Genomic DNA, 17,613 nt, shown 5'->3' on the forward strand with positions numbered 1-17,613 from the left:
GACAGTCTGTTGGAAGAGATGAGATAGAATGGGGCGTGCCTCTCCACCTGATCCTTTGAAACTAACCAGAAATTGCCATCTTCTTGTAGTTTTCGTGGGTGATAAGTGTTTTCAACCTGTAATAAAGTCTCTTTTTTATAGTATACTTGAGAGTGACCCCATTTCAGCCAATTTCTAACATTTATTAAGCGTTTACTATATATTGGGCACTATGCTAATCGATAAGGATACAAAGAAAGCTCCCCCCTCAAAAAAAAAAAAAAACAACCCAGTAGTTCTTGTCCTCAAGGAAGAGGATTCTATTTCTAATTTTAACGGGGGAAGCAACATGTAATTAACTAGGCAAGGACAAGATGTCTACAGAGTAGGCAAAAAGTAAATTGAAAGGAAAAAAACGGTATTAGCAAGAGGAACCAAGAAAAGCATCCTGTATAATCTGAGATTTGAGTTATCTTAAAAAGGAAGCCAAGAGTATCCCAGGCGTGGGGTATAGATAGTCAGTGAAAAAGTCTGGAGGTGGGAGATGGAGTGTCATCTTCAAGGAACAGCAAGAAGACCAATGTAGCTAGATCCTAGAATATGTATAGAGGAATAAAGTGTAGTAAGACTGAAAAGAGAAGAAGAGATTGGATTATGAAGGACTTTAAATGCTAACCAAAGGAGTTTAATAGGAAATTAATTGATTCCTTTGAGTAGGGAGATGGTGACATGGTCAGATTTACACTTCAGAAAATCACATCGGCAATTGTGCAGGATTGGAGTGGGGAGAAATTTAGGGCAGGGAAACCAGTTAGAAGGCTAATAGGTATTTGCCCACACAAGAGTTGGAGGGTCTGAATTAAGGTTGAGGTTGATGAGTGGAGAGAACAGGATGTGTGTGAAAGATGTTGTGAAGGGGAAGCAACAAGATTTGGTAATTGATTAGATATGTAGGGTCAGTGAGAATGAGGAGCTGAGGTTGACATGAAGATTTTGAGTTTGAATGACTGTACCCTTGAAACGTTTGAGATAACAGCTGTTGAGGTAAATTGCGAACACCTATTTGTTCTTCTTTTTCTGATCTCTGAAGATTTGATTTCATGTGCTTTTAATAGACTGTGTGAAAAGATACACTTTGATTTATTTATTATTATTATATGTTTCACGCCTCATAAGGTATTACATACAAATGGAAAACCCCACAAGATATGCATTTATATATTTATTTTCTAAATGTTGTGTCCAGAAATAGAGGTGGGAATCCCTTTCAGGCTTCTCCGTGCCCAGCACCCAGTTACAGTATCTTGGTTAACCTTTAATTTTTTTTTTTCTATTGATACTGCTTTTGTTTTGGTCTGGACCTGTGACTTCCCTGCTGTAGGGTGTTCCATTGAGGAAACTTTTCTCCCCCAGTGTAGACTGGCAACTATTCTATAACACATAGTCTTGAAAAAGTTGCCTGGGCTACTGAGAAGCTAAGTATCTGAGGAAGGACTTAAAACCAGCTCATTCTGACTTTGAGGCCAACTCTTTTCTTGCCTCATTAAATTCTCAATGTTCTTAAAATAGAAAAAATTTGGTTTCTAGGAGATAAAGCGTGGTATATTATAGCTGTATTAATTTTTAAAAATGTATTGATGTCTTGTTTTTACAACAAAACTATTTTCTGTTGAACCTTCCTTGTAACAAAGAAAAACAGTTAAGCAAAACTCATCAGTACAATGTGTGCATCTGACAATAAATGCATCATTTTGTATCCTTAGAACCTTCCTCCTCCCCCCACACCTCTTTCCCAAGATAAGAAATATGTTTTATTACCTTTTTGTTTAGACCAAGGTTAGTCACTGCAATTAACTTGAGTTTAGTTGACTTTTTCCCAGTGTTTTCATTTATATTATTATAGTTATTATGTATCTTTTTCAAATTCTACTTTTTTTCCTTTAAACAACTAATTTGTAAAATTGAGGGCATGAAGAAGACAAAATGTGCTTTGCTTAGAGTCTAGGAGCTATCCCCCAAATTTAGGAGGCAAACACATTTTTCTTTCTAATAATGAAGTTGAATTGTTTTTCATTTTCAAATTTCTCAGATGTTTTTCTATAATTCATTTTATGATATTCATTGAGAAAAATTAGTGTAACAGCAGTTCACCTCCTATTTCCTCAGGCCTAATAACACTTCAGATTCTTTCACCTTCCCCTAATGAGCAATGGTATTTTTCTCTGCCCATTCCTGTGTAAGAGGTTCCATTCCATACATGTCCTAAACCCTATCCACATCTTCTCACACTTTATCCTGTGCTTCCCTATAATGTGTCCTCTGCTCAGATTTCTTTCATCATGTCTACTTACCTGACCCTGAAGATACTTCATTTCTAGGATTGCAGAAACAGAACTTGGAGCTTCATGTGCCATCCTTAAGGAGAGGGGGTTGTAATTGTCTCACCTTTGGAATTGCCCAACCCCAGAATTGCCACTCAGGAACTTCCCACATTTTTGTGTACACCTGGCCAAGATTTGTTGAACCTTAACTTGGAGTATTTCTAAGCCAGGGATTGGTTGAGGAGAAGATGGGAAGGGAAAATTGTAAGCTTGTGGAGTAGCAGAAGTATGAGCATGGGAGACGGAGCATGATGGATGAAGAACAACAAGTCCATCAGTATGACTTGAGTACGTAGAGTGCATACATGGGAATAATACATAAGAAGACTGGAAAGATAGGTACGGTCAAGTTGTAAAGAGCTTTAAATTCCAAACAAAAATTTATATTTTATCTTAGAGGTGATAGAGAACCTCTGGAGTTAGAATAGTAGGGATGCTGTGGTCTAATCTATGCTTTAGGAACATCACTTTGCCAGCTATGTGGAGGATGGATTGGAAGAGGGGAGAGGATTGAAGCAGGAAGACTCAATTAGGAAGCTAGTAGTCCATGTAAGAGATTGATGAGGGTTTGAGAACTAAGGTGTTGCTTCTGTGAATGAAGAGAAGGGGACACATAGGAGAGATGTTGTGGAGAAAGAACTCGTTGTTTATATGGGATGAGTTAGAGTGAGGAGTCAGTGATGATGCTGAGGTTGTAAACATTTGTGACTACAAAAATGGTGGTGCCTTTGACAGTTGTATCTTAATTTAGTTTACCTTTTCATTTTGTTTTCAGTCTGAATAAATACTTTGAGTTTGAAAATTGATATGAAATTCTGTGATTTCGTCTTTACTGTTGTGCTTAGTGTCTTGTAGAAGTATGATAAATAATGTTGATAGGACTTTTTGAAATAGCTTACCCATATACACATAAGATACTGAGTGATTAGGACCTTATACCTTAAAAATCCCTCATCATTCAAATGTTAAATATGTCAAAATATACATACAAAAACATAAAAGCATATAAAATTGTTCATTGTATATGTATCTAACTGATGAGAGTCAGGAGTGACCTTTATAATATTGCCATTTTATATTTGAGCTACATTGTGTATCTGAACTTAAGAAAAATGAACTATTTATGAATATGAAGATTACTATATGGCAAAATTGGTTGGGGACAAAAGGGAAGAGCTTTACCCAAGTACATGTTGGAAGGAGACTGCCTCCCGCTTTGATACTGGCAGTTGCCCCTGAGCTTGGAAGAACTTTGTGCCTCAGTCTGCTGGCTCCAAGTCAAGTGCCTCAACAAGCAGTGCAGGACTGCCATCAAGCTTCACCTTGAGGCAGTGCTGAGCTCCCCTTCCATTCCAGAGACTTTTAAGTATTTATTTATTTGCGGGGATGCTGCTTGCTCTTTTAATCTGATCTAAATTATGCTCAAAATGCAGTGTTTGGAATGTGACTTCTTCAGAAACTTTTTGTTTTGCCATTGTGAAGTCTTAGTTATTTCTAAGGCTTTATATTGTTGCTTCTGTCACTACTCATATGACATGCTAGTCTTGTCAACTCTTTTATTTTTGATGTAATGCATCAGGGAACAGATTCTGCGTGTTAAGGCCGAAGAAGATAAAATCCCTTTGCTTGTGGTGGGAAACAAATCTGACTTGGAAGAGCGAAGACAGGTACCCATTGAAGAGTCCAGAAGTAAAGCAGAAGAGTGGGGTGTCCAGTATGTAGAGACATCTGCGAAAACTCGAGCCAATGTAGACAAGGTATAGAATTTCTCTTTTTCTTTTAAGATGATATAAGAAATAAGGATATGTTTATCATTCTTAACTTTATGGTTATAAAGAAACTTACAGAAATTAAAACAAAATCACTGGGATTTTCTAAGTATTCAAGTTGCTTAATTTGAGTATTTTGTTACTAAATCAGTACTATAGGAAATGTTGGGGTTTCTTTTTTCCTGTTAAAACATCAGAAAACAGTTAACTCAAAAGTTTTCATTCATTCAAAGAATATTGAATTTTTACATAGTTGTTTGAAGTAAAGATTTAAGTAATCAATATGTTCTGGGGGAAGCTTGTTGAATGAGGGAGAGATAGCCATTAAGTGCTTCTTGTTTTGATCTCTTATTGCTAATAAGGCGCAGGGTTAATTCATTCAGTCCACTTCACAGAGGAACAAGCAAACATTACTAACAAAATATTAGCCAATTAGCCTGGTTTGGTTTTCATTGAACTTAGGTATTTCAATTCTCTTACCCTTCAGTACCAAAAAGCACTAAAGCTATCTCTTGATAACTTGATCTCTAAACAATATTCATTCTTAAGGCTTAAATTATTTAAATCTTTTTTCTCTTTTGGATAGCTGAAATTTTTGTGAGGACATCCAGGATGGTGATGTTGACATGAAAATTAAGTTAGGAAAGGGGAGCAGGGAAGGAAGGAAAAATTAGGTACCAGGGATTTCTCTTAAAGAGTATTTTTTTTTTAAAAGAACAGATATGATTTTATAAAGTCAGTGTATCCAGAAAAACAAAACAAAATAAAAACCAAATAGATATATTTTTCCCTCTGCCATCGTTTTGCATGGTCTTGTTTTTCAGATTCAGCATATCACTTAGCAATTACAGAGTTATTAATCTCTTTATATTAGTTTTATTGGCATCTGGACCTGGCTCAGGGTTTTCCATACGTTTGTATGAATTTTTTTCATTTGGAGAAAAGAATCATCTTCACTATGAAAAGAGAAGAGCATTACACAATATAGCCGAGTATTCTGAACCAAATATAGGAAGAATTCTGAGGAATAGTGTTGCAAGAGATTCAATATTAAAGGTGATGGACTCTATGAGTTTTGGGGATTTGGGGGAACTTCTGTTAGGAAATGCCTTCTTTAGTTAAGAATGTATCATTGTGAAACATAACCAGATGTAACATTGTTTAAAAGTCTATTTCATTTCATTCTTTATGTTAGTAGTTGTGTACTTCCAGACCTCTGCTTCCTTTGAAATTAAGTGATCCATAATCTTAGAGATAATCATAATAACAAATATCAGATATTGACTTTCTTTTAAGCAAATAATGAAGGCTTTCTCAGTATGAAATCACTGATGAATATGTTTCTGTCCACATCCCTCTTGGACAAGCTTTACCTGTCAAACCAGAACAAGCAGGATCTTGGATAGTAATATTGTTTTCACTTATAAACAATTTACGTGAAAGAGAGCTGTTTTTCAAGACAGCTGACAACTGTTTGTGTCATCTGTTTCAATTGAGTCATCCTTTCTCTGTTGCTAGAACAAAAATAACCTGAAATGCATGTTTTAGTATTTGTAATTCACAGCTGATGATATATTTGTTAATTATTGGCTCTTTTAGGTAGCAATTTTATAATAAAGAGTACGTTTGATAATAAAACTTCTTTAGGTTTAGGTTATCTATTGGGGAGAATCTCTTTATTGTTTGACACTACTAACATATCTGTGCATGGAATCCTGTGCAATAGAGAAATATATTCTTAGGGGTACGAGAAGGAAGGAAAACTGTGTAATGGAAAGAACACCAAACTTAGAGTCATATGACTTGGTTTAGATTTTCTAATTACTATTTATGGAATTCTTTGAACATAACTAAAGAACACTCTTTAAAAAAAATAAAAACAGATCTAAACAATTGGAAAAATATTAATTGTTCATGTTAGGTCATGTCATATAATAAAAATGACAATACTACGTAACTTTATTTGTTCAATGCCAGAGCAATCAAATTGCCAAAAAATTATAAAGCTACAAGAAATTACATTTTGTCTAGGTTACAAAAAGTCAAGAATCTAAAGGAAAATAAAGATGGGAAGGAAGGAAACTTAATAGTGTACTAGGTCTGAACACCAGTCATGAAAACAACAGTCATGAAAAAACTATTTGCTACTGATTAAAAAGCAGAAAAGTTGGTCAGTGGAACAAATCAACAACACAAAATACAGAAGCAAATGAACATAGTAACATAGTGTTAACTAAACCTAAAAATCTCAGCTAGTATGACAAAGCCTAACTATAAAACTGATAGGAAATCTTGAAAGCACTATGGCAGAAAATTGTCTTAGACTAGTTTTCTCACTGAATACCAAGATAAGTTCCAAATAATACATTAACTGTAAATGTTATATTACATTTAAATTACAGGAACAGACAGAAATATTTTTTGCAGCTTTGAATAGGAGGAGAATTCCTAACCAAGCAAGGGAAAGAAGGAATCACAGAAGACAAAATGAACAATTTTGTTTGCATAAAATTAAAAAGTTTTTCCATAAAATAGATGAATTAGGAGGGCAATGGTTAACTGGTTTAAAAAAGATCTTTGTAGCAAGTTTCTCTGACAAAGTCTGATATCCAGGTTATATAAGGAACAGATTCAAATATATAAGAGCATATATATACATACTCAAATATATAAGAATAATATCTATTCCCCATTAGATAAATGGTCAAAAAATATGAGCAGTTTTCTTTTTTATGTGTGTTTTTAAAGTTTATTTTATTTTCAATTTATTTCCACAAGATTTTGAGTTCCAAATTTTCTCCCATCTCTCCCCTCCCCCAGCTTCAAACACCGTGCATTCTGATTATCCCTTCTCCCAATCTGCTGTCCCTTCTATCACACCCCTCCCTTCCCTTCTCCCCATCTTCTCTCTTTTCTTGTAGGGCAAGATGGATTTCTGTACCCCATTACCTGTATTTCTTATTTCCCAGATGCATGCAAAAACAATTCTCAACATTCATTACTTAAACTTTGAGTTACAACTTGTCTCCCTTTGTCCCTCCCCACCCATCCCCACTGAGAAGGCAAGCAATTCAATGTAGGCTATATATGTGTAGTTTTACTAAAGATTTCCATAATAGTCATGTTGTGAAAGATTAATTATATTTTCCTCCATCCTATCCTGTCCCACATTTATTCTATTCTCTCTTTAGACTTTGTTCCTCCCCAAAAGTGATTACTTCTTATTACTCCCACCTCCCATTTGCCCTCCCTTCTTTCATCCCCCCACTCCACTTATCCCCTTCTCCCCTACTTTCCTGTAGTGTAAGATAGATTTTCATACCAAATTGAGTGTGCATGTTATTCCCTCCTTAAGAAAAATGTGATGAGAGTAAGCTTCACTTTTTCCCTCTCACCTCCCCCCTTTTCCCCTCCATTGAAAAAGCTTTTTCTTGCCTCTTTTATGAAACATAATTTGCGCCATTCTATTTCTGCCTTTCTCCTCCCAATATATTCCTCTCACACCTTCATTTTATTTTTTTAGATATCATCCCTTCCTATTCAACTCACCCTGTGCCCTGTCTATATGTGTGTATGTGTGTGTGTATGTGTGTATAATCCCTTCACCTACCCAAATACTGAGAAAAGTTTCAAAATAATACAAATATTATGTGGGAATGTAAACAGTTCCACTTTAGTAAGTCCCTTATGATTTCTCTTTCCTGTTTACCTTTTCATGCTTCTCTTGATTCTTGTGTTTGAAAGTCAGATTTTCTGTTCAGCTCTGGTCTTCTCATCAAGAATGCTTGAAAGTTCTCTATTTCATTAAATGTCTTTTTTCCCCCTGAAGTATTATACTCAGTTTTTCTGGGTAGGTGATTCTTGGTTTTAATCCTAGTTCCTTTGACTTCTGGGATATCATATTCCAAGCCTTTTAGTCCCTTAATGTAGAAGGTGTTAGATCTTGTGCTATCCTGATTGTATTTCCACAATACTCGAATTATTTCTTTCTGGCTGCTTGCAGTATTTTTCTTCTTGACCTGGGAACTCTGGAATTTGGCTGCAATATTCCTAGGAGTTTTTCTTTTTGGATCTTTTTCAGGAAGTGACCAATAGATTCTTTCAATATTTATTTTACACTCTGGATTAGAATATCAGGGTAGTTTTCCTTGATAATTCATGAAAGATGATGTCTAGGCTCTTTTTTTGATCATGGCTTTCAGGTAGTCCCATAATTTTTAAATTATCTCTCCTGGATCTGTTTTCCAGGTCAGTTGTTTTTCCAGTGAGATATTTGACATTGTCTTCTATTTTTTCATTCTTCTGGTTTTGTTTTGTAATTTCTTAGTTTCTCAAAAAGTCATTAGCTTCCATCTGTTCCATTCTAATTTTTAAAGAACTATTTTCTTCGGTGAGGTTTTGAACCTCCTTTTCCATTTAGCTAATTTTGCTTTTTAAAGCATTCTTCTTGTCATTGACTTTTTGGACCTCTTTTGCCATTTGAGTTAGTCTATTTTTAAAGGTATTGTTTTCTTCAGCATTTTTTTGGGTCTCCTTTAACAAGCTGTTGACTCACTTTTCATGATTTTCTTGCATCTTTCTCATGTCTCTTCCCACTTTTTCCTCCACCCCTCTTGCTTGATGCTCAAAATCCTTTTTGAATTCTTCTGTAGCCTGAGACCATTGCATATTTGCTTTGGAGATTTTGGATGCAGAAGCCTTGACTTTTAATGCCTTCCTCTTGGTATTCTTGGTTCTTCCTCATTCAAAAGGATGGAAGAAAATACCTTTTCACTAAGAAAGTAACCTTCTGTATCTTATTTTTTCCCCATTTTTGAGCATTTTCCCAGCCAGTTACTTGACTGTTGAATCCTTTGTCACTAGGAAGGCATACTTTGGGAACCTGTAAGTTCTCAGTTTCTCCAGAGTGACACAATCAAGGGAGAGGAGTTTACTCCTCTCCTGACCTGTGCTCTTATCTGCTAGCTACCAAAATTTTTATGCCCAGGATCTGCAAGTAGAATTCCCTTTCCAGAGCTTCCACCAGCTCCAACACACCAGCACTCTTCCTCACCCCAGGGCTGCTACTCAGGGCTGACACCCAGATAGGCTGCTCAATTCGCCTAGGGGATTTAGGCCGAGGACTCCAAAAATGGACACTGCTGCTGCTGCCGTCTGGGGCCAGGGCCAGGGAAGGACCCTGCTTCCTTCTCACCCAGGTGAAGATGCTTTGTTACTCACCTTTGAAGCTGTCTTTGGCATTCGTGGGTTGAGGTATCTGGGAACTTCAGCTGCTGCTGGGGCCCAAGGTCTGCTCCGGTGCTGTTCCTACTGGTGCCTTGTGGCTAAGGCTGGGCTAGGCTCCTTGGGCTGTGCTCTGCTCCATGCCCTGTGCAATAGACCTTTCCTGTCGGCCTTCCATGCTGCCTTGGGTTGGAAATCTCTTTCACTCTGTTGTTTTGTGGCTTTTGCTGCTCTAGAATTTGTTTAGAGTTTTTACGGGTATTTTATGGGCTGTGGGGGAAGAGGTAGAGTAGCTGCATCTTTCTATTCTGACATCTTGCCTCCATCCCCCTAAGCAGACAATTTTCAAAGGAAAAAAGTTACCAGCAGCTATATAAAAATGCTCTATATCATTAATAATTAGACAAATGAAAATTAAAACAAATTCTCTAGGGCTTCCATCAGATTGGTAAAGATGAGATAAAAGGAAAATCAGTTATTGGAGGGCCTGTAGAGAATCAGCCTTATTACTCTTGGTGGATCTGTAAATTAATTCAACCATTCGGGAAAGCAGTTTGGAACTATTCTCCCAAAATCACATATCCTTTGACCCATCATACCACTAATAGGTCTGTTCCCCAGAGAGATTAAAGAAAAAAAAGGAAATGATTAGTATGTATAAAAATATAGCTGTTTGTTTTACATGGAAACTAAGTAGTTAGTCATCAGTTGGGAAATAGCTGTATGGTATTTGAATGTATTTTATATTATAGTGTATGAATGATGAAAGGAGCGGTTTCAGGAACATTTGGGAAGTCTTGTATGAACTAATTCAAAAGTGAAGTGAGCAGAACCAGTATGTATGTAAAAAAAAATAACAATGCAAGGAAAAAGCAACTCTGAAATACTTTTGATCATTGTAATGTCCCAGCTACCACTTCAGAGGACTAATGATAAAGTAAAGCTGCTTGCCTTCTCACAGAAAAGTGATGGATTCAATGTACAAAATTAGACATACATTTTTGGACATGACCAATGTGTAAATTTATTTTGCTTGACTATGCTTGTATGTTATAAGGTTTTTTTCTTCCCTGAGGAGCCTAAGAAATTGTATTAAAAAACGAAAGGAAGAAAGAAAGAAAAAGAGGGTCAGTGAAACATTTAAAAAAAAAATGAACAAAAGCAAACAAAAGATGACCAGGAGAGTTTCAAAAGTAACATATTGGTATAGTTTTTAAAAAGTAAGCTTTATATAAGAACGATTTTGTGATTTCATGTAGAATATTCATCTACTCTACTGTGGATAGATAGCAAATATTCATTTTACTTGATGGTGTTTAAAATGTCTACTGGTATTACTTTAATATTTCCTCTCCATCTTCATCATCTATAAAAAGAGATGCTTGGATTAGATGATTTTCAAGATTTCTCCCAATTCTTGATCCTGTGCATAAAACAGTGAAAATATTTTTATCCTTTTTTGGTTCTTGTAAGGACTAGCATATCCATCCAAATTGTGTTTTTGAGGAACTGTATCCATCTAAATTTTGGGTTTTTTTTTAAGATTCTTTGGAATCAAAAACCTTCATTTATCTCTATCAGTTTCTCAGAATATTGAATTTGTGAGAAAGGGATGCTTCATAATAGGGATAAATGACTTGTCCAAGGTCTCACAACTAGGAAGTGTGTAAGGTTATAGTTGAACTCAGGTGTTCCTGACTTCAGGACTGACGCTCTAGCCATTGTATCTCCTACGTGCCCAGGTATTTGTTTCCTTTTCCTTTGAAATCTGAAAATGTTTACCAGCCTTATCTTTTTTTGGGTGGGGGGTGGAATTTATACAAACTTTCTGGAACACTAGAGCAAGAGTAAAAGTTGTCCCTGTGAATTGAGGATATAATAAATTTTTGAAGCTGTTGGATTTTAAAGTAAAAACATATATTAACAACACTAGAACTAAAAAAAAAAATGAAAAGAATATACAATATGATACATTTACAGTTTTGGGGGAGCTGTAATCACTGGAATAAGAATTATCAGGCTCCTGAGAATTTCAAAGCAGGGTATAGTCAGGTATAGTACAGTCAGCATAAAATAACAAAAAATTATTCCAATACCTTTAAGCTCACAAAAGTATAAAGCTGTACATTGTAGTACAAAACCCCCAAGAGCATTATGAGATTGGGAGGAATGTAAGTGGTATTGGAGGTAGCCAGTTCTTCAACAATTTATTATATCCTCATTTCACAGAACCAACTCTTACCCTTGCTCTAATGTTCCAGAAAGTTCATATTAATTCCCTCTACTTCACAAAAGATAACCTGGGAGAGTTGCCAGAGGCTGAGAGAGAATAAATGACTTACCCAGGGTTCTAAAGCTAGTTGTATTAGTGTGTTTCAGCATTTCTGAATTCATCATTGGTCAGAATTTAATCAAAATTATTTAGGTGTCTTTCAGTTCTTGTTTTCATTTACATTATTGTAGTTGTAGATGTTCTGTTTTTTTTGCTCTGTATCAGTTCATACATGTTTTCCCATGTATCTCTGAATTTCTCACATTTGTTTTATTAAATTTGGTTTATTAATATCCTACAATTTATATACCATAATTTGTTCAACCATTTCTTAGTTTATGGGTACCTGATATTTCCATTTTTTTATTTCTAAAAAAAAGTGCTGCTATGAATATTTTAATTAAACTTTATGGGCCCTTCCTTTAGGTTATATGCCCAGTAGAGGCATTGTTGGATCAAAGCACATGGACTGTTTAGTCACTTTTCTCAGATAATTTTATAAATAGTTTTACCTTCTTTCTGCCATGGCATTTTGTTTCTATACGTCACAAAAACAATAACAACACGCTTATTTTTAAGACAGATTGCTAAATTACTAGTAACAGTTAAGAATGCCCCATTCCATTCTTTTTTTATCATTTACATGATATAAACTTCATGAATCTATTCAATTGGAAACTATATTCAAGTAATTTTTGTTCTTTGCTTTAGGTCCTATGTTCTTGGCATGGTTTATTTTTAACTTTTTTCCAATTTAGTTTTGATTTGTGCTTTAGCACATTATTCTGATTTTGCTGCTTTGTAGAATTACTTTTGGTAAAATACCTTCCTTTCCCCTCTTTATTCTTCTCCAGGTATTCTTTGATCTAATGAGAGAAATAAGAGCAAAGAAGATGTCAGAAAACAAAGATAAGAATGGCAAAAAAAGCAGCAAGAATAAGAAGAGTTTTAAAGAAAGATGCTGTTTACTGTGATTGCTGAGAAGGTGGATCAAATCTGTCAGTTGCCACTGAGGACATAGGGCTGGATTCATGAAAGGAAGACTGTATTTCTTTACTTGTACTGTCTTTTCTTTTTACTTGATTCATGCATTACTTCTTTCAATGAAAAAAAGAGAGATTTGTGAATCAGTCAATAACTGGCAGAAAAAAATGACCCATTTTCCCTGGAATGGAACTACTCTTCTGTCATTTTTTTTAAACTGAAAGTTTAAAAACAACAAACTTAGTACCACAAGCAGAAAGTAATCCAGTGTTAATTTAAAAAAATACTGTATTGTAGCTTATGATATTTTTCCAGTTTTATAACATCACCATTTCATTCAGACATTAAAATTTTCTTGTTCTTTAGGTTTGAGGAAGAAAAACCAGACTTTCTTCTACACACAGTAGTCTAACACTTTACCATTTTATTAATGGCAGTCAGAAAAATCATTAAATTACGAAGCAGGTGGTTTGGTTATGTTCAATCACGTAAGTAAAATTGAGTGACTTTTATAGTCAGATTTTCTTAGTATTTCCCAGAAGAGTCTGAAAAGTAGCTAAAATGTAAATTTAAGTTGTGTCAAGTCATTATGAAGTTCATAAACCTCATTCATACACACTTAAGGTATGAAATATCATCTGTTCTGGCTTTTTTTTTTAAACATTGGCTACTTTTACCCTTGTTGTCTGGTTCTTCCCTAAGGGTCCTAAGATTGTGTGGGAACTTTAAAAAAAAAAAAAGTACACTTTCTTATGCTTCATCTTTTGCAGCTTTTTAATTAAAGAAAAAACAAATCAATAAAAATTCCACAATACACTTTAAAATTTCATGCTTATGCTAATTTCACACGCTAATTGGCATTAACAATATACAAACACCATTTTATTCCCAAAGTAATTCTCATCATGTAAAAATTATTTTTTCTCTTAGAGCACTGATAAATTCCTGTGTGTGTAGCAAATGTTGTTGATGCTCTACTTATTGTTTCTTTACCTTTAGTTTAATGCAAATGCTTTGGAAGAATGATGAGCTACAGTTGTAACCTAAAATCATGAAGCCAGAGCCAGTGCCAGACATTTTGCTACCTCTCACAGAATTACTCAGTAATTCTAAATTTAAATCAAAAAAATAATGGGGAGAGTGAAGGTAGGCCACTGCCATGTTCTCTCTGGTTGCAGTTTTTCATATAGTTTTCCTCTGATAGATATAATAACATTTAAAAAGAAATTTTTAATGATGGGAGAAAAATGGTTAAGTGTTGTTGTCCTAGTTGCTGCTGCCATATTCGTAAGTTAAGCAATCATGGCAGTTTACCAGAAGGGAGAAGAATACGGTTTTTTAAAAAAAAGTCAAAAGTTAGCAACCTTTTCTTTTCAGTAGAAACGAGTCTTCAAGTATGGGTGCCAAACAGAAAAAAAGAAAAACACTTTCTATTTTATTGTTACAGAAATTGTAAAGATTATGATTTTGATTTGGAAAACCATCTTGTATAACTTCCCAATGAATCATGAACTTTTTTTTTTGGAATAAAAAAACCAGACAAAAACTGCAGAATTTGGGTCTTTTTATTTTACATCTTACCATCCATTTAAACCTTATTGAGTGTACGGGGTGGAGGGTAGGGTGGGGGGGCTCGTCCAAGATGGGACAGCTAGGTGATGCAGTGGATGGAGCACCAGTGCAGGAGTCAGGAGGAGGACCTGAGTTCATATCTCACCCCAGACACTTGACACTCAATATCTGTGTGACCTTAGGCAAGTCATTTCCAGTTATCCTGATGAATATCTGGTCACTGGATTCAGATGGCTCTGGAGGAGAAGTGAGGCTGGTGACCTGCACAGCCCTCCCTCACTCAGAACAAAGTCCAGTGCAAGTTATGTCATCACTTCTCTGATGACATGGTCTTCTTTGGCAATGAAGGATAAGCATATACCCGTTGAGTATATCTACAATATACAAGGCACTGTGCTGGTAAGATGAAAAGGAATAAAAGGAAAATATTCTTCCTTTTATTTATTTTCTCATGCTTGAATCTCTACCAGACAAATATTATTATTTGCATTACCTCTCTAAAATTGGAGAAAGGAAACAAGATTACAAATATTGGTGTCAGTTTAATCTGCATGAATCCTTCATTGGACTGTTTTTCAATGTGATTAACTTCATTTAGTTTGAGCATCACCTTTTAAAAATGTTTGTTGAGATCTCTCGAATCTAAATAAATGATGAGGAAGTATGTGAATTAGCACAACTTTTAAGTCCCCACACTTTCCTGTATGACCTTGGGCAACTTTTGTGAACTTGTGTTTCCTCAGCTGTAAAACAAGGGAGTTGGAGTAGCCTCTTCAGACTCTAGAACTATGATTCTATGAGGTGGTCTCCTAAATTTTCTGATTTGGTCTTTTCCCCACATTTTGCTTGTATTATGTATATGATCTCATCACTGGTTTGGAGAAAAAGTGGGTTTGGGATGTATTTGCATTGTGAATACTAGATATTGTAACTAGGACTGTGGAAATTCCTTTTGATATTTGTAATTGGTGTATTTTAAAAATCGTACTTAACTGAAAAGCAATAACTAGAGATATTTAGTCTTCATATTAAGGATTTATATAGACATTTAATTTCATTTGAAAAAAAGTAAGAAAATTTGCCTTATTTGGAAATTTGAGATAGTCATTTTTTAGCCCCCTGAAGGATTTTAGTATCATATAATTTAGACTTATTCTTCCTATTTATATCTTTGTATACTCTTGTGATATGGATCTTGAGGGAGTACATATGGTGATGAGATCATATATATCCTTGAAATATAAAGGTTGTACACACACACACACATACACACACACACACACACACACACACACACACACACACTGGGGTGTTACTGGAAGAAACAAGAAACAGTAAGGCATGTTATTATATTATTTATAATTAATTTATTTTTTATTTTCAACGTTCAGTTCCATAAAATTTTGAGTTTTAAATTTTCTTCTTCTTCCTCTTCTCCCTCTTCCCCAACATGGCATGCAATCTGATATAGGTTCTTCCTATACATTCATGTTGACAGGCATATTATTATAATTATAGGACTTAAAAGTGACAAATCATGAAACAAATGAATTTTGTGTTCAACTGGAAATCAAAACAGTAAAAAAAAATAAGCTGTAGAAACTTAAAACTTCATAGTTATGTCCAACTCGTATCCTAAGACTTAGGTAGATTCAGCTTTTATGTTTTCAGATACATTTTTTTTCATTGCAAACCAGTGTTTAAGAGTTTGGAAGATGCTTACTTGGCTTACATGGACATATTAAGATATTACAAAGTAATATCGAAGGATTAGTTCACAGGAGTTTACAACAATTTTCATTTTGTAGGACCATAGCAATTGCCACAGTTGAACAGAGAGCCTAGTATTTATCCCCTTGCCAATAGAGATTGTCTAGAACGTGTGAGAAAGTATAGCTATTTCCCGAGTATAGAATCTTAGTTTTTGATATAAGGACTTGGATTATCTAGTCTAATTTCCTCATTTTGCAGAAGAGAAAATTGAGGCCTGAAACAGTGATGTGACTTAATTGTTCAGGGTTATACATTAGCCTTAAAGATTATTCATAAATTTTGTGCAAGGCTTATTTGAATTCATATGTATAATGTATCAGCTCCTCCCTATCTACCCCCACCCCATGAATTTGTACCGTAATATTTGTTTTATTTGTCCCTCCAGTTATTTAAATTTATAAGGATTGTGCCCCGTTGTCTCTGATTTCAGGATTTATCTAATACTTATTTTCTTGATGTTGATAATTTTATAGACATTGATCATATTTGACGTGAGATTTTTGACTGACTTCTGTTTTAAGATCTTGAGGTATGTTTTGCATAAATTGCATATTCATTCAGTATTCTTTATTTTGTTCTCAAGCAGTATTTACTTTTGCAAAGTGAACATGGGAATTGTTGAGTTGTACCACTTGACATGCTGTTTGAGTTCCTTCATTAATTCTAATTTTCTATAGAGCATTTGGAGAAGCTGTTTGTTGAAACTTTCAAAATCATGCTGATTTGATCAATTTACAGTTTTATACACTTGTAACCAGATTACTAATTTCCACTATTTAAGTAGGAATAAATGAACAGAAAAAAGTTTCCCACAGGTTTTTTTAAGTTCAAATGGTAAATCATGCTCTAACATAATATAGCTGTTCATCTCTTTCTCTTATTTTTGGCCACTAGTTTCAGTTATACTATATTTGGAATATTGCCAGAATGATTCATTTCCAGACAAGTAACACATTAAGTCAAAATTGGCACACCTGGTTGTGTAACAGTAGCAGAGTAACACTGGAGAGGTGGACTGAGGCTTATGTCCAGATTGGCAGGGAATGCTTATTAAGGCATTATGCCTAGCCCTTTTAGTGGTAGTATTTTCTCAGCTACCTTGGGAAAGGAACGATTGATAACAGTAGCTGTTGTAATCTCTTCCTCTTTTTAATTGCAATATTAGGTGGTCTAGCAGGGTTTGAGAAAGAAATGAAGAGGAAAGGGGAATTGAGTTCTATTAGGACTCAATCTTATAGGGAAGTCAGTATTACTCGTCCCCTCTCCACCCAAACACATAACACACACCCTGGGTGAGGGAGTTAGGGAGGAAAGGCAAATTGGGGGAAAAGGTTTTATGCTTGGTAGTTCCCCAAGAATGAGTGACCTAACAGGGTTTGAATGATGCACAACTTGATACAATAGGTTGGACTAACTGGTCTCTTTAGGTCTGTTGAAACTCTGGACATACAATTCTTGATTAATACCCCACTTGCCTCATCCTGGGTCGTCTTCAGTCATCCTGATGAATATCTGGTCACTGGATTCAGATGGCTCTGGAGAAGTGAGGCTGGTGACCTGCACAGCCCTCCCTCACTCAAAACAAAGTCCAGCGCAAGTCATGTCATCATTTCTCTGATGGTATGGTCTTTGGCAACAAAGGACGAACACACACAATATG

The 17,613-nt window shown here is 35.2% G+C and overlaps 1 protein-coding gene across 15 annotated transcripts in view; it reads left to right on the forward strand.

Annotated features, from left to right (window-relative positions):
* Window positions 1-14,154, forward strand: part of RALB (RAS like proto-oncogene B) — a 103,305-nt gene extending 89,151 nt beyond the window's left edge. For all 15 annotated transcript variants that reach the window (XM_072613370.1, XM_072613362.1, XM_072613366.1 and 12 more), the window contains 2 exons: window positions 3,940-4,117; window positions 12,479-14,154. In XM_072613370.1, coding sequence (XP_072469471.1) covers window positions 3,940-4,117; window positions 12,479-12,598 — 298 coding nt within the window. In that variant the 3' untranslated portion in view covers window positions 12,599-14,154. The remainder of the gene's footprint in view (window positions 1-3,939; window positions 4,118-12,478) is intronic.
* Window positions 14,155-17,613: the final 3,459 nt, after the last annotated feature.

This window comes from Notamacropus eugenii, chromosome 5, assembly GCF_028372415.1.
Source record: "Notamacropus eugenii isolate mMacEug1 chromosome 5, mMacEug1.pri_v2, whole genome shotgun sequence".
NCBI classification, from domain to species: Eukaryota; Metazoa; Chordata; class Mammalia; order Diprotodontia; family Macropodidae; genus Notamacropus; species Notamacropus eugenii.